At 47.5% G+C, this 17,018-nt stretch overlaps 1 protein-coding gene across 1 annotated transcript in view; it reads left to right on the top strand.

The window, feature by feature from the left end:
* The window catches only part of CHMP5 (charged multivesicular body protein 5), a 188,043-nt gene that overhangs the window by 49,159 nt on the left and 121,866 nt on the right, over window positions 1–17,018 (top strand). The window contains exon 3 of the mRNA XM_078687742.1: window positions 6,152–6,198. Coding sequence (XP_078543868.1) covers window positions 6,152–6,198 — 47 coding nt within the window. The remainder of the gene's footprint in view (window positions 1–6,151; window positions 6,199–17,018) is intronic.

A 17,018-nucleotide genomic window follows, 5' to 3' on the forward strand; every position in this document is an offset into this window, starting at 1 on the left:
AGGGGCAAAAGGGGCGGCCGCCTTCTGGCTCTCAAACTGCGGGAGGCACGACAACGTCAGGGAGTGCAGGCCATACGCGACACCGGGGGGGAGCTCACGTCAGATGTCGCAGACATAGCGGAAGCCTTCTACGCAGACCTGTACACGAGCGACCCTCTTGATGCTTCTCACAGTCTTCACTACCTAGAGGCTGCACGGATGCCGGCACTCACCCAGGCAGACAACCTCGACAGGGACATAGGGACGGAGGAAGTTATCGTGGCAATTTGCCGCCTCCGGCTTGGTAAATCGCCGGGACCTGATGGCTACTCTGCAGCCTTTTATAAAACTTTTTGTGCCCAAGTCGCCCCCTTGCTACGGGACCTATTTAACACCTTTGCACAAACCGGGACCATCCCCAAAGAAATGTTGGAAGCATCCATTGTGGGCATCTCCAAGCCCGGAAAAGACAAAACACTCTGCAGCGCATACAGACCTATCTCCCTCCTCAACATAGACATAAAGCTCCACACAAGCATCCTAGCGACCCGCCTAGTGCCCTATATGCCAAAACTAGTAGAACCCGATCAAGGGGGGTTTATACCAAAAAGGCAAATGAGCGATAACACAAAAAGGGTCATGAACCTCATTGAAAAAGCCTCCCGCACACAAGGGGAATATATGCTACTGGCCATCGATGCAGAGAAGGCCTTCGATAGGGTTCACTGGCCCTATCTCTAACAAGTCCTGTTGAAATTTGGCTTTGGGGACAAGTTGCACACTGGCATATTGAACTGTTAGCCCTCACCTAATGCAACTGTTCGGGTAAATGGCCAGACATCGTCCCGGTTTCCCATAAGTAGAGGCACGAGGCAGGGGTGCCCTCTTTCCCCCCCCCTCTTTACACTTTACATGGAACCACTTGCGCCGCGGGTTAGACAGCACCCACTTATATCCGGGATTAAATTGGGGGGGGGGGATATTGACACAATCAGCCTTTACGCAGACGACATCCTGCTCTCCCTCTTTGACCCGATTCAAGCACTAAGTGCCCTTTTCATCAAATTACATGGCTTTGCACAGGCTTCAGGGTTCAAGATTAATATGGATAAATCGACCGCTCTGGATATTGCCCTCACTCCGCACACACTGGCCCACATTAGAGAAGAACAACCAATACAGTGGTCTACCTCCACAATACCATATCTGGGGGTGCAATTAGGCTCCACTATTCCCGCCACTTTCACTGGTAATTACGATAGGCTCCACACTCACATCCACAAAGAGCTAGGCCAATGGAAGCATCACACCCTCTCTTGGTTAGGCAGGATAGCGGCCACCAAGATGACCATATTTCCCCGGATTCTATACCTCTTCCAGACACTTCCTCCAGCCGGCTGGATCCAGCAAATCCAAGCAGACATAGCGCGCTTCATATGGCAGGGCCGCAAACCGAGGTTCAAGCTTGCTATAGCGATTCTGCCACCAGAGCAGAGTGGGGTGGGGGTCCCCGACCTACAGCTATATTTTTTACCTCACAGCTCCGCTACCTAGTGGAGTGGATTCGTCTTGAATCCGATAAACATTGGTTGTTCCAAGATCAAGCAGTTGCCGGCACACCCTTGCAGGATATCCCCTTCCTCCACAAGGCACATAGAACACCTAACCTATATGCTTCTTGCATCACGAGCACGACTATGGAAGCCTGGGACCGTATGGCCACTACTCAAGAACTGACGACATTTCCCTCTCCGCTCACGCCACTATTTAATAATGCAGAGTTCCACCCAGGTACAGATTCCAGGGCCTTTGCAAATTGGCCCCCCACTCCTTGGCAGATTTCTGGGTCACCTATTTGACCTAGAAGGATTCATCCCATTCCCACGACTTCGGTCGGATTACGATATTCCGGAGGCAGAAAGGCTATCCTATCTGCAGCTCAGACACTGGGCCCTCCAGCCACAAGTTAGGCCTGGCGCCCAGCGACTATTAACGACGTATGAGAAGTGGCTTGTCACCCGAACCACTGACAAAAAACTAATTTCAGATATCTACAAGCACTTACTACTTACCAATATTCACACGTATAATGCAGGGCGGGCATGATGGGAGCAGGACATAGGCCGCGCTCCCACCCACAAGGAATGGGACAGTATCTACTATAGGGCTCGACACTCAGCGTACCACACATGCCTCACCGAGAAGCTAACTGAGGTGGTAACCTACTGTTAATACGGGCCGGAGCCTCTCCATCACTTTGATCCCCGCCAGAGCGCTTTGTGCTGGAGGGGTTGCGGGGAGGTAGGCACACTGGAACATCTCCTGTGGATCTGCAGCTGCATCCAGTCGTACTGGTCCCAAATACTGGACGAAATAGATTCACACCTCGACTCACAACTTCCACGTTTCCCTGCCTACATCCTCATAGGCCTACCTAATCCACTAATGTACCCGGCAAAATCCTGAAGAGGAAGACTGATCGCAATCGCCCTGGGAGCGGCCACTCGGAATATCCTTGTACATTGGAGATCTCCCCAACCTCCGCCACACTCTGGGTGGTTGCAGAGGCTCTTGCTAATGTTGGGGATGGGGAAACTGACTCCCACTCTGGCAGGAAGAGGGTCCGAGTTCCCGGAACTATGGCGCCCCTTTTAAACATTGCTCGTAACTGAATTCAGGGAGCTGACCTGTCCTCGATAGCTTCGATTATTACGCCTGGCTGATACACAAATACCACAGGAGAGATCTACACGCAGAGCTACTAGATCGCGATGATCCCTGCTGGGCACCATGGGTCCCTTTTTTCCCCTTCCATTTTATCCTGTTTGGTGGACGGGAGGGGGGGGGTGGAGGGTGGGATTGTTGGGTTGCTATTGTTGTGTTGCCTCTCTCTACTTTGCTAATTATTTACTTTAGCAGACTCGCTCCAAACTTTTTACCAGGGAACTACCGCTTACTGCGACAATTGGTGTCGATAATACGATGTCTTTGGGAGCAGAGGGTCTTGTTCCTTCTTCCTTAATTGTTTTTGAAAATCACTAAAAGATTTAAACCATAAAAATGCTGATTTATAAGTCAAAAATGGAAAAAAGAGGCTTAGACAGAGTATAGCTGTCGAGCGTTGTCGTTTACAAAATAACTTGATGATAGGGGTAAGGTATCTCCCATTCACCCATTGTTGAAAATCTTGGACCAATCCGCAACTCTAATGAGAAATGATAGAAAGCAAAGAGCACACTGTTCAAATGAGCGAATGGGTGGTAGTACAGTGTCTGCTCTGGAAATCTTGATTCAGAACACAGCTCTGATCTGAAAATTATAATTGGGACACATGACACAAGGACAGCTATACCATACTAGGTGAATGAAATGTGAAATAAACGTTAAAGAATACAGCATCATAGTGAATCATTAAGAATATGGCCAATACTGTTTGACATAAACTTAATAAGGTATGTACTTCAATAATTACAGGTGGTTTAGCAAAGCCAGATAAATGAAATGGTAAGTTTTAACACAAGATTTGAATTTTTCACAGCATTTAAATATCTTCATTTAGAACAGGGTTCTCCGAGTCAGTCCTGGAGAGCCGTATTCATGACAATTTGTAAGATGACTACATTTATGCTAAAAATCTGGCAGGGATCCAGGCCTCTTGAAGTGACATTGGAGAAACCTGATTTAGAGATTGGCAACATAAATATTATGTTAAAAAATGTAAGATCTTGACAATTATTCTGGGCTGCAATTTGAGATGTTAGAATTATGGACCATGCTGCAGGAATCATGCTAAGAGAGAGTTTCCAAAACCAATTCATTTGTGATTTCATTTTGAGAAAATGGGCAAATGGGTTGTCAATAACTTGGGCTCTTTAATCTTTTCTAGTGCCACATTAAGTTGATAAGCAAAGGCTTGCTTATTTCCAAAACAAATACGACTGAAGAAAGGAGACCATTGGGGTATACAATTAACACAAGCTGCAAAAAGTTATTCCTTTTGTCATTTTCCAGATACTAGCTGTGAAACTTCCAGACACCAAAAGGAAATTAGGAACTTGTACTTTGAATTTTAGACTGCCGGTATAAGGTCCAAATAGTAACCATCTAAATTGAGCTAATGGCATGTAGTTATTCATTTGCAAGCAAGCAAAAAGACAGTTTGGAGTCATTACGATTGCATTGAATCCGGCACCGGCAGGCTGGCAGTGGCGAATTCACCGCAATCATGCAGCCAAATTTTACCTGCCAGATTACGATGGCGGGCGGCTGACGGAAAGTCTGACCGCCACGGGTCCGACAGCAGCAATCATAATGATTGCTGCTGTTGGACCGCTTGTATTAATAGAATTGTGGCAGTGCCTAGCAGACACCGCCCGCCATATTATGATGCTGCATCCCTGCCAGCCTTTCCATGGTGGTAAACCCACCATGGGAAGGCTGGCGGGGATGTATTTTGGGGCCCGTTGCGGGCCCTCCTTGTGCTGGGGGGGGGGTTTGACTCTGCACTTGGAGGGGGGGGTTACCATTTCCCTGCACCAGGTGGCAGGCATTTCGGACATTTCAGCGGGTGCTGCAGCCAGCAACACCCGCCACAATGTTAGAGATAGACGATGCGACCCCCACAGTGGCGATTGCATCGTAATCTCATGTGCGGGACGGTCGCCTTACAGGCGGACGTTCCGACTCCCTGCAACGATGGTGAATGGACTTAAGTCCGTCCGCCATCGGAATCCCCCCCAGTGTATTCTGCAGCAAATTAATGGATCTATATTTCTTAATAAATAGGAAAGTAATCATGTGTAGATTGTGAAATATAAATAGGTTGGTAGAGTGGCTTTTATTTAAGTAGTAAGCATGGTGTACTTGGAAAATACTGCAGAGAGACCTTGTGCCATTTATAAAGTTGCCTCTGTCTTCTCCTTTTATTTTGTCCTCTGTAAAACAACCAACCTCTTTCTCTCACCCCTTCCTGTATTGGGTTTATAAAATGAAGAATAATTAATTCCACATTATTTCGTGAATCAAAAAGTGTATCCGCTGGGCCTCTGCAGTACTAGTGAGCCTAAAATAAAAGTCCTACAATTGTATAAGGCAATCTGCAGTATTATTGGCTAGGATTCGGCAGTTACAAAACAAGAGATGAAAAATTACTAAAAGGAAATGAGTACAGTGTAAAACATTTACTTTACACCATTTTCCAGAAACACAATTTCTTAAATTACGCAATCAAACTATCCTTACCAGTAGTAATGAATACTGAGCACAATACAAAAAACATACCCTCAGTCTTCCAAGCTAATTTCTGCTAAATATTTAACATACTAATGAGCTCTTTGCACTTTACTTTTGCTGCAAACCGTTTTTTAAAAATACTTTTACTTGCAAATCCTTATTAATAGAACAAAAGAGTTGTGGCATTTTTCGAATTTCACTTTACATTTTCATTACTCTTCGTCTGCATGTTTCTTGGGCCAAAACCTTACAAAGCATGTTTATGGGAATGGAACAGTGGCAGTTGGTATTCATGGTGCATAGAACCATAGCTTTAACTTCTTTCTGACAACTCATGTCTCCCTTAATGTCATTCCTACAATGAGTTGCTTAAGGTTCTTTTAACATCCCTACCTTTAGCACTCATGATTTCCACATTATGTGAAATGCTTTAATTCCTGTTTTCTACCATTATTCCACGATTCCGCTTGTCCATTTTTTCCACCTCTATACCCCACTGAATAATCACTTAAGACACTGGACTCTATTTTGAGCTCATTGTTCCTCTTGGGTATTGATTGATTGTGCCCCCCACATCTTATGTTTTGATTTCTCTCTAGTTGCACTATGCCCAGACAGTTTTTTCTTCGATGTATACTACTTTTATATATTGTCAGCATGCTTTCATCTCATATCTGTACTTTTATATTTCCACCTGATATAGTCTTTTGATTACAGTGCAGTTGCATATTCTGTTTGTCTTTTGTCTTAGTACAGTACATTAATATTGAAAGCATCATTGTCTCATTTTATATGTAATTTTCGGTTATGTTTTTCTTAATTCGTATGTAGCCCAAATGACCTGTAAGACTGGTTCATGGGGCAAAAACTGTGAAAAGAAATAAAATAAAAGTGTACATTATAAATTGCAGTTCATTTGAATCTTTTTTTCTCTTTCCAGAATATGGTAAAGCAAAAAGCGCTGAGAGTGCTGAAGCAGAAGCGAATGTAAGTGTTCACTGTATTTATTTAATAAGAACCATCATAACATTTCTACTAGAATTTGCATGAAAGTAAAGGACATATGGATACCATTTCTGTCTACAGTCAGAAACATACGCAGATGTAAACAGGTTAAAATGTATTTGCATGTATAATATACATTGGTCGGTAAAGTACTTAACTTTGTAGGTTTCGTTAAAATCCATTAAAATATGTTCAACAAACAAGAGTAAGCTCATTGTTAGAAATGGGAGTTTTGGTTGGCTAAGGTTTGCACCAGAGCCAGGCAGAAACCACCACTCTAGTCAGGATAAGGGAGTTACACTCCTAAAATAACCCCTGCTCACCCCCTTGGTAGCTTGGCACGAGCAGTCAGGCTTCTCTTCGAGGCAGTGTGTAAAGCATTTGCACATAACCAACAGTAATACAGTGTACACACTACAAACGGACACCACACCAGTTTAGAAAAATATCCAATATTTTTATATACTTAAGACCAAATAAGGTAAAAATCCACTGTACAGTACTTTAAAAATAGTTGCGTTGCAAAAATGTCTTTAAATTGCCAAGTTACGTTGAAAGCACAGTTTGTACGAGTAGGTAGCTCGGTCTGAGCCTACCGTGATGCTGAAAACAACAGTCTCGCAATTCCAACTGACCGCGTCGGTACGGGCCAGCAACAGCGGCACAGGTTCGTTCACAGTACCTTTCATAGTACGGCTCACACGGAGGTGCGAGTAGGTCTTGGCATCCTTTGCGGTTGTGATGCGAAGTGGAATCGGTGCTCGGTGACGATCGTCCAGACTGTGTCGATGAGACCAAGCCTTACGGTGCAGGGCGAGACGGCGCTCGATGCGGTGCTGGCAGGTCGCGGTGCAGGTGACAGAGCCGGTTGTGACGTCTGTCACGTTTACGGTGCGGTGTCCCTCGATTCGGTGCAGGCAGCGGCTCGGTGACGATCGTGCAGATGGCGTCGGTGAGACCAAGGCGTGCGGTGCAGGGCGAGACGGTGCGGCCTGCGGTGCCTCCAGGACACAAGGCCATCAATGGAGTTGGATGACAGTCGGTTGCGGTTCCCTCTTCTCTGTGGCAACTGAAACCACGGTTCTAGGAGCGGTACCTAGAGCTTGGTGAAGTCTTTGTAGTCCCTGAGACTTCTTAACAGGAGGCCAGCTCGGTTTCAGGCCCTTGGAGATACTCAGCACAATGAGAGAACGTTCAGTCCAGTCCTTTCACTGCCCAAGGCAGAAGCAGCAGCTGCAGGCCAACCCAACAAAGCACCAACACAGCAAAGGGGCAGTACTCCTCCTGGGAGCTCTTCCAGCTCTTCTTCTTGGCAGGTTCCTTGATTCCTGCGAGATCCAAAGTCTTGGGGTCTGGGACCCAATATTTATACCAGCAATTCCTTTGTCCCCTGAAGGCAGAGGGGCCTGGACCTAGTTTAAACCAGTTTGGGGTGCATTCTGCCAGGGTGCATGTTCTTTCTTAGTCAGTGTGGGCCAGGGTCCTCAGACGCACCACAGGAGGTGGAGCCAGCATTGTCGAAGGCGAGCCCAGCCATATTCAGACCCAGGTGCTACTCCTCCCACCCATCTATGTGTAGATGTGCCTATTCAGCCCAGCCGACTCACCCGGTCTCCTGGAGTCTCCCCCAGCCCCTGTCACTCACAAACCAGACGGTTAATACACAAGCTAGCTAAGGCAGGCTGGATGGTTAGGTTAGAAAATACCTACTTTCTAAAAGTGTTATTTTCAAACACCGAATGTTAAAGCCAACTTCACTAAAAGATGTATTTTATCATTCTGAGTTCAGGCATATTAAACTCGAATTTCTACCATGTTCCCTGAGTCAGTTAGGATCATAGGATGTAATGATCAAACTGCCCATTCTAGCCTATGGAGAACAAGTAGCCTTGCAATAGTGAAAAACGAAGTAGGCTGTAATTCACATTCAGGACATGCCACACACACCAGGGCATGTCCTACCTTTTACATACAATGCACCCTGCCCTTGGGGGTACGTTGGGCATACTAACATGTAGAAAAGGGAATGTTTAGGGACTTGCAAGTGTGTGCACTTGCCAAGTCGACATGGCAGCCACAGGCTGCGCACAGGCTCCTCAATGGCAGGCCAGAGTTACACTTGACGGGCTGTTTGCGTGGGTGGCACAATCCAGTGCTGCAGCCCACCAACAGAATTTGATTTATAAGCCCCGGCACTCGCAGTGCACTTTACTAGGGACTGACACATACATCAAATATGCCAATCATGGAAATACCAATCCAGAACACATTTTATACAGGAGCACTTGCACTTTACCACTGGACAGCAGTGAGGAAAGTGCGCAGAATGGATATATGACGGTACAACGCGTACCGTCACAACGCATACCTTTACAACGCGGCCGTGACAATGCAAGTCGTTACCACGACTTGCGTTGGGGGGGCGCGGATTTCGAATAGTTTAATTTACTATTCTAACACCAGTCCCCATGGACCCTAGGGAAGGTGTTAGGATAGTAAATTAACTATTTTTAGACCTTGAGCGCCCTCCAGCGCAAGTCGTGGTAACGACTTGCGTTGTCACAGCCGCGGTGTAAAGGTACCGCGTTGTGAAAACATCGTTGTAAACGATGTTTACCGCGCAGAATCATTACACCAGCAAAAACAGAGTAAAAACCGGGATGTCAGAAAGCAAAAAGTCAGGGGAAACACGCCAAAAGATGCCAAGTCTAATACTCATTCATATCATTATTGAGGAGTAGGCTGACGAAAGGTTAAAACTTTGGTTTAACATTGGACTAAGTAAAAAAAGTATTAAAGTATGCAATGAAACCTATTGTTTCTTACTGTTGAAAGTTTGTAATAACATGGTTATAGGCTACGTTAAGAAATGCAATTAAAAAACTAATAAAGCTGTTAGATGGTAATTTGAAACAAATGAGGGTGGCCTTGTTAAGTGCTCTTTTGTTTGCATCTGTAAACAAAGATCACAGATATTGTTTTGCAATCATATAATAATTCAGGGCATAAAAAATGTGTTCAAATGATTCCTCCTTATCTTTACATGGACAAGGTATTTGGGCATTAGGTACATTCTTCCTAGCACCCTCAAATAGTAAAATCTGAGTATAAAGAAGTGTTCATTTCAAGTAAACCTTCATTTTTAGAATCAAGATAGATCAGCCTCCATGTAATATACGTATCTTGGGTAAATGTTGAGTTTTTATACATTAATGGTTTGGCTAGATGATTAAGATTGTCACCTGTTCGTATTTGCCCTTTGTCTGTTTAAGATGTGATTTGTTCCTAAAGCAATGTGCGTCTAGTGAGGGTATCTGATATTCTTTTGTAAAATATTGCTCCTTCTATAACCACCCACCACCCATTGGCTATGTTCCCGGAGCGGTGCATGTGACCAAAACACGAACTGTTTCTCTGTCGGAGAGGCCCCACTACCTGTAGTAACCTCCCGGCATTGCAGCTTCTGTGGCTACAGGCCCGGAAGACACCATGCTGCGAGTGCTGCACCCTTTCCATCTGGCCGCATGGTCCAGAGCAGCACATGCGGCAGAGGCCTGCAGTGATATCCGACCGGCACAGTCCTGCTGCCAACTGGGGACATCTGTTGCTGAGGCTGCGAGATTGTGGGGCCCCGGAGACCACGCTGTGACGCCCGCTGCTCCTTGAGAGCCGAGTGAGGCTTTGGCCTGCTCTAGGCCAATTGCTTATGAGGACTAACTGGCTTTGTGGTGAAGGGGGCGAAGTACTCGGTTGACACTTAGCAGTGAGAGCTGTCCTGCTCTGGACCGCTGTCCCCGGAGCAGTATGTGTGGCTGAGGCCGCTAGGGATTCCAGACTGGCACGGCCCACTGCTTCTGGGGGCCTCCTGGAGCCACAGCTGATGATACGAGTGGCGGATTGTGCAGGTGAGCCCCCCCAGACCGCCCCCCAGAGCTCAGTGAGGGTATTTCGAGACCCCAATTACAGCTATTTAGATGTTGTGCCTTGGTGTGGCCTGGCCTTGCAGGGGAAGCGGCCATGCCAAGTATGCAGCTACGGTTTCACAAATTTGAACGGAAATGGCACTGTGGCCCTGACTGCCTCCCTGGTCTCCTGTGGGGTGCCTCGATGACTGATGCGTGTTTTGCCCACCCTGAGAGCTGAGGCACTGCCGAGGGGTGGTGACCCTATTGCCCCTGCAAGCTGCTGGGATTTTCAAGGGCAATCTGTGGGGCTTTGGTCCCGGTTCCCGAGTGCTGTTGCCCCAGCAGAGTGCATTGACTGTCCTTCCCGAAGCTGGAGGGTTGCAAGTGAACTTGGCCCCCTGACTGAGTGTCTCCTTGCCTGTTGTTGCCTAGGCCTCTCCCAGTTGGCATGCTGGACTCTGTACTGAATCCCCTTGTGTGGTGGGTGATGAGCGGAGGGACCCCCTCTGCAGATCGGAGAATTGATGGTGCAGCGTCATCCTGCCTTGGTCCCTCTGCCATGATTGAGGTTTCAACACAAGCTGGTCGGAGGCTCCCTAAGTGCTGTCTGGGATTGGGGGGCTGCGTTTACCTGTCTGCAGGCATGCCTACTCCCCTGTCTGCAGTGGACAACTGAGGTGGTGCTTAAGGGTCCACCTGCTTTAGGTGGACTGACAGGTCCCTCTGTGCTGCACTATGACTTTAATCCAGGAACCATCGTTGTGGTTGGTGCCCCGCACAGCACCCTTCGACTGCCACGTCTACTGCCTGCTTCGACGTGTGTCCCCTGGGTGTCTGCACTTGATCCAGCACTGGGATCTCTCCTAATAGCAGGTGAGTAATTTCGTTTTCGTTTTCGTTGATCAGACGATTTTTTGTGGATATTTTAAAGTTGCAAAACTCGACACTTAAAAAGAAATTCTGAGTGAAACCCAGCCAATGTCTCCCTATGGAGAAAATCAAGTTATCGGTCTTTTGGTAAGTACTCGGCTGGCAGAGTTGAGGTTCTGGGGGTAGACTCAGGGGTCTCCCAGGGTCTAGTAGGTACAGTCGTTACACCCTCAGTGGCACAGGGGCAGCAGAGTGAGTAGGACTAATGTTAGACTATGGCCTTTGGTTGGTGGCTGCTAGCAGGCAGGCCACGCTGCTGTGGGAGCTGAGCTCCTGGTCACTTACACAGGGCAAGTAGGATAGGATAGATACTGCACCTCCAGTGGCACTCAAGCAGCTGGGTGCAGGGTGCTTTTGGGCCGTCGGGCACCAAATCAATTTCAATGGAAAAGCTGCAAGATGAACAAAGGCTGCAAACTCGAAGACGGAGATTCTTCAGGTGCGACCACTACTTCGAGAGGTAAGTTGGGAAGCTGTAGGTTAGGTAGGCACCCAGGAGTTGGGCACAGGGGGTCGTGGGGTGCTGGGTGTCTTTTGGTGTCGGGAAATCTTACCCTCAGCTGGTCGTGGTTGGAGGGGTCCCTGGTTGTGAGGCTGCAGACGTCGACAGGAGCGTCGAGGAGGGTCCTTGGGTGCTGGATTCTGAGTCACAGTCGCCGGGGGGGGGGTGTCCTCGTGGTCTTTTTTTCACTCAGGCCGGGCTTGGTGGGTGCAGAGTGTGCTGGATTTGCGGTTCCTGGCTGGCACCAGGGGTTGTAGATCTTTGAGCAGAATCACTGCTCGTGGGGGTCCCAGTCTTTGGATGAGCAAGGCAGTCAGGTCCTCCGGGGTTTTCGAGGTTGCTGACCACAGGAGACGCAGGGGTTTAGCAGGTTCGAGGGTCGACAGGCCGGTTGGGCTGGGGCCAAGTCAGTTGGTGTCATCCTCTTGTTAGCAGCTGCACGGCAGGTCTTCTTCTTCTTGATCTTATTTGTCGTTTCAGAATCGGGATCTGAGGAAGGAAGGTTCAGGGTGCCCCTAAATACTAATTTCAGGGGCATTACAGGTAGGGCAAGGGCAGGGACCAATGGGTCCCTGTCCTGGGGTGTGTAAACCCCTCTATCCTGCCACTCTCCGGTGGGAGGGGGCAGGAGCCTAGCTTTGATTGGGTAGGACTCCCCATTCTAAAAATGGCGAGAGCCCGGAGTTGTGCTTTACCTCGCCTCCCCCTCCTGAGGGATGGGCTTGGCAGAGGCTGGCGCACCCCCGTTCCTTCCTTTATTTTTCCTGCCTGTCTTTCCGCCAGAGTGGGGGTGAGAACCGGTGGGGGCCAGTTGCTGAGTACAGCAAGAGGCCTGGAGAAGCTCACAAATGCGGCATGCCTTTGAAGCTCCCTATGCCCATCCTGGGGAGGAGACCTAGCACTTCGTCACAGGATGTGCATTGTTGCAGGCCCAGGAGAGCGGATGGCTCTCTACCCAGGGGTCCAGCAACATGTCTGCTGTGTGGCAGCCTAGGCAGCCTCTCAGTCAGGACGCTGGTTGTGGGTTAGGTTTAGGGGGCAACTCTAAGTTGCCCTCTGTCGTGCATTTTACATTACATCTCACACTGGCATCAGTTTGGATTCAATGTGCTGCGGAGTTTGATACCAAACTTCTCAGTCTTCAGTGTAGCCATTATGGTGCTGTGGAGTTCGTAATGACAACCTCCCAGCACAATATACTCTTAATGGCCTCACTGCACTTACAGTGCCCAGGAATGGCCCTGGCTACTGTAGGGGCGCAGATAGCCCCTCAGACATTTCCAAGAAATTAGACTGGGATTATTCAGCCACGTCACAGACCTACCTGGAACAAGATGGCGTCACCCCTTTGCCCTGTACACAAGCTTCTCCTCAGCCTGTCTCTCTGGAGTTATTATTTAGTACCTTGAAAACTATGCAGAGCGAGGCAAGAGTTGAGAGTCGGAGGGCAAGGCAAGAGTCAAGGAAGATCCAGAACACTCTTAGAAAAATGAACAAACGGTTTGATGAGGTAGACGAAAGGGTTACCCAAGTCGAGGAAAGGACTGGGAAGCTCGAGGATGACTTAAATAGTCTCAAGACACTCAAACAGGACCAGCAGAAAGTGGCGGATGATGTTCTCTGGAAGCTCGAGGACCATGAAAATCGCCAGCGGCGGAATAACATCAGACTGTTGGGAGTGGGGGAGCGCTCAGAAGGGGATGACATTAGACTCTTTATTGTGAACTTATTAAAGGGGGCCTTTCCCGAGCTAGCTACATGGCAATGGGAGATAGAAATCCAGAGGGCACACCGCTTCCCCTTTGTGATTAGGAAAGGCCAAGCAGGGCGTCAGGAGGGCAGGCCAAGAGCTATCTTGATTTATATTGGCAATTTTCTGTTAAGGGAGCTAATTCTGGAAAAAGCCAAACCCGAGTGTAAGCGCTCCTATAATAACGTAACTTTTTTTGCCAGGCCTGACTTCTGCCACGTCACCGTGGAGTGCAGATGGAGGCTCAGACAGCTAATTGCCCCCATACAAGCTCTGGGGTCAGAAGCTTTTTTACTGTACCTAGCAAAACTGAAAGTGGTAACTAAAGGGATGGTGAAATATTTCTTTTCTGAGATTAAGGCCAAGGAGTATATGGTGGAAGTACTGGGGTTCAAAGGAGGGTGAAGCTTGGGGTTGGGTTAGTTTAGTTTGGGTAAATGTCTTCAGTATCCTGGGATGGGTATGCACTCTTTATAGTAAGTTTTTGAATTAGTATGACAGAGGCGGAGGCGACCACTGCATTTCCAAGCGCCCACACATAGGCCTTGGGAGGCCTATTTGCCTGTAGGGGGGGGGGGAGGGATAAGGGGGGAGGGAGACACTAGGGGGGGGATGGAGGAGGGGGATAAAGGGGCACACACAGCACACACAGCGCACGCAGGAGCAGATTGAGTGTAGTATTATGTATTTTGTGAGATTTGTTGAGAAGTTGGATCAACCCTTCGTAGTCTTCTAATGTGTTGTAGAATTGCGTCTCTCAACGTCTGTGGGCTAAATGATGCACAAAAAAGGATCCGAGTTGCAGCATTTTTGAAGATAATGAAGCCAGACCTGGTGTGTCTGCAGGAAACGCATGTGGAGGGAGGGAAGGGTTATCTACTTGAACAGTTAGGTTTTTATGTTTTAGCCCATACAAAACAAGGGGTCAAGACTAGAGGGGTGGCAATTCTGGCCCGTGATAGGGAATGTAGAGTAGGGAGAAAGCTGGAGGATCAATGGGGGAGATGGGTGATAGTTGAAGTAGGGTTTAAAGGGGAGAAGTTTACACTGATTTCTGTATATGGCTCCACAGGGGACGACCCTGATTTATTTGAGTTTCTTGATCTAGAAATGGCGAAATGGCCTGAGCCAGTCATATGCTGTGGTCATTTAAATATCAATTGTCCCTCGGATAGGGAAATTCAGAAGAGACAGGGCTACAGAGGGAGGAAAAAAAGGACACACAGAGCCCTAGTGGACATGGCACAGCATAATTCTTTAATAGACCTATGGGCAAATTTATGCCCACAGTCTGAAGGTTCAACATACTTCTCGGCCCCGCATAAGATCACGGTAAGACTGGACTACTTTTTGATATCTCACTCCTTACTTACCAGATCACAAATAACAAAGTTTCCTCGCTTAGTTTCGGACCACAACCCTCTGGTGTTGATATTAGAACTAGGAGGGGTGGCCGTTAATCCATATTGCTGCACGTTTGAGAGGGCCCTTCTTAAGAAAAGGGAGTATGTAAGCTATATGAGCAATTGGTTTAAAGATTTTTTGAGGATTAACAGAGGGAGCACGTCATCGGGCAATGTTTGGGACGCGTTTATGGCAGGGGTCCGCGGGGAGACACTCAGCTATTCACTGCACAGACAAAAGGAGGAAAAATTGAAGGTGGAGGAGTTGTTTAAGACCTTAATGGAGGCAGAGAAAGAGCTGACATGGCTAATACAAGCGGGCAGCCCTTTGGAACAACATTTATTGAAAATAATGGTATTAAAGACGGATGGAGCAGAGGGCATAGCTAGTAAAGCTGCAGCTAAATATTTGGCTAAAAAGGAGGAAGCATTTGAAATGAGCGAGAGGGTGGGTCATATCCTGGCGGTCAGGACAAGACAGATGATAGCTGCAGGGGATATTAAGTGTATAAAGGATAAGCAAGGAGGGATGATTGCAGATCCTGTGGGTATTAGAGAGGTCTTCAGGGAATTCTATTCAGATTTGTATGAATATGAGCAGGCAGGAGAAAGTATAGACATTAAGGAGTACCTCAACCAAGTTATTGTAGACTGTCTCCCCGTGGAGGAGAGGGAAAGACTCGATCTGCCCATCAGCCTTGAGGAAGTATGTGTGGCTTTGGCTGAACTCCCTTCAGCAAAAGCTGCAGGTCCATATCAGATACCATTGGAATTTTATAAGACATTTAGGGATGCTTTGGTATCTGATTTATTAGATATATTTCTACAGGCACAACAGGGGCTCTTAATCCCAGTATCCTGGGGAGGTGCAGAAGTCATAGTGTTATTAAAAAAGGGTAAGCCACCTACAGCCCCAGGGTCATATAGGCCTATCACTTTAATGAATTCTGACGCTAAACTCTTCTCCAAGATTCTTGCGAAAAGATTGGCCAAGGTAATAGAGGGGTTGGTCATCCCAGAACAACATGGGTTTATCCCAGGAAAGGGAACCACTGAACACCTTAGGCAGGTTATCACTATGTTCGATGCCACGGAGGTCCCGGGAGACCCTCTGGCTGCATTATTCCTGGACTCTGAGAAGGCGTTCGATAGGGTCTCCTGGGATTATCTGTGGGAGGCGATGAGATGGTTTGGTCTGGGAGAAGGATACATCAGAGCGGTACAAGCATTATATACAGCCCCTACAGCCAAAATTAGCATCAATAGGGAGCTTACTACGGATGTACAGATAAGAAGAGGTACGCGGCAAGGGTGCCCTTCCTCTCCCTTTTTGTTAGCAATCTATTTGGATCCCTTCCTGCGAAGACTGTCTGTTAATCCCAATATTCCACCCTTAACTACATTAGGTACGGTGGTTAAAGTGTTAGCCTATGCGGACGATGTCGCGATAACCCCTAATCCTTCCCTGGCAATAACAGTAATAGAGGCCGAGGCACATAGTTTTGGGAGAATCTCAGGGTATAAGCTCAACAGTAACAAGACCCAAATTGTAAGGAATCCCCATGCCACCTGCAATGACCTAAGGGTGGTTAGCGCAGCAGTATATTTGGGCGCTGACCTTACTACTGATTTAGAGACGGTGGTGGAGCGTAATCTGACACCATTAATTAATAGAGTAAGTTCAGATTTGACAAGGATGAACAACCTCCGACTGTCCCTGGTAGGGCGTACAAATGTTATAAAAATGTTTGTACTCCCCAAGTTTTTATATTTCTTCAGGGCAATCCCCCTATTTTTTGAAGCGCACTGGTTTAATAAACTAGAATCAATTTTGAATAAATTTATTTGGGCACATGGGAAGACTAGGCGGGCGTATAGGTTTATGTCATTACCCAGGGAGAGGGGCGGTTGGGGGGCACCTGACTTTAGGCTTTATTATTGGGCAGCTGTGCTGCAGTATATGCAGGGCCTAATTGGAGGCGGCGGTGCCGATCCCAAAATAACTGCATTATCGACCAGGATTTATGAATTCACTATGGGGTCCGGCACAGAGAATGCCTTCCTGAGTTGTACTGATTCCTCTTACTTTAAGAGGACGCGATTCAAAACTATTAAGGCAGCTTATAATGTCTGGTCGGCGTTTGCAAAGAAAATCAGTTTGGGGAGGTTTAACAGCTACACTAGATTGTATAGGAACCGTTCTTTACCACCCTTGATCTTTGCAGATATAACTATGGCGGAATGGACTAGGAAGGGGATAGTTAAGTTAGGAGACTTATTGGGGCCGGATGGGGGGATTATGCAATTTTCAT

This window comes from Lissotriton helveticus, chromosome 4_1 (genome assembly GCF_964261635.1).
Source record: "Lissotriton helveticus chromosome 4_1, aLisHel1.1, whole genome shotgun sequence".
NCBI classification, from domain to species: Eukaryota; Metazoa; Chordata; class Amphibia; order Caudata; family Salamandridae; genus Lissotriton; species Lissotriton helveticus.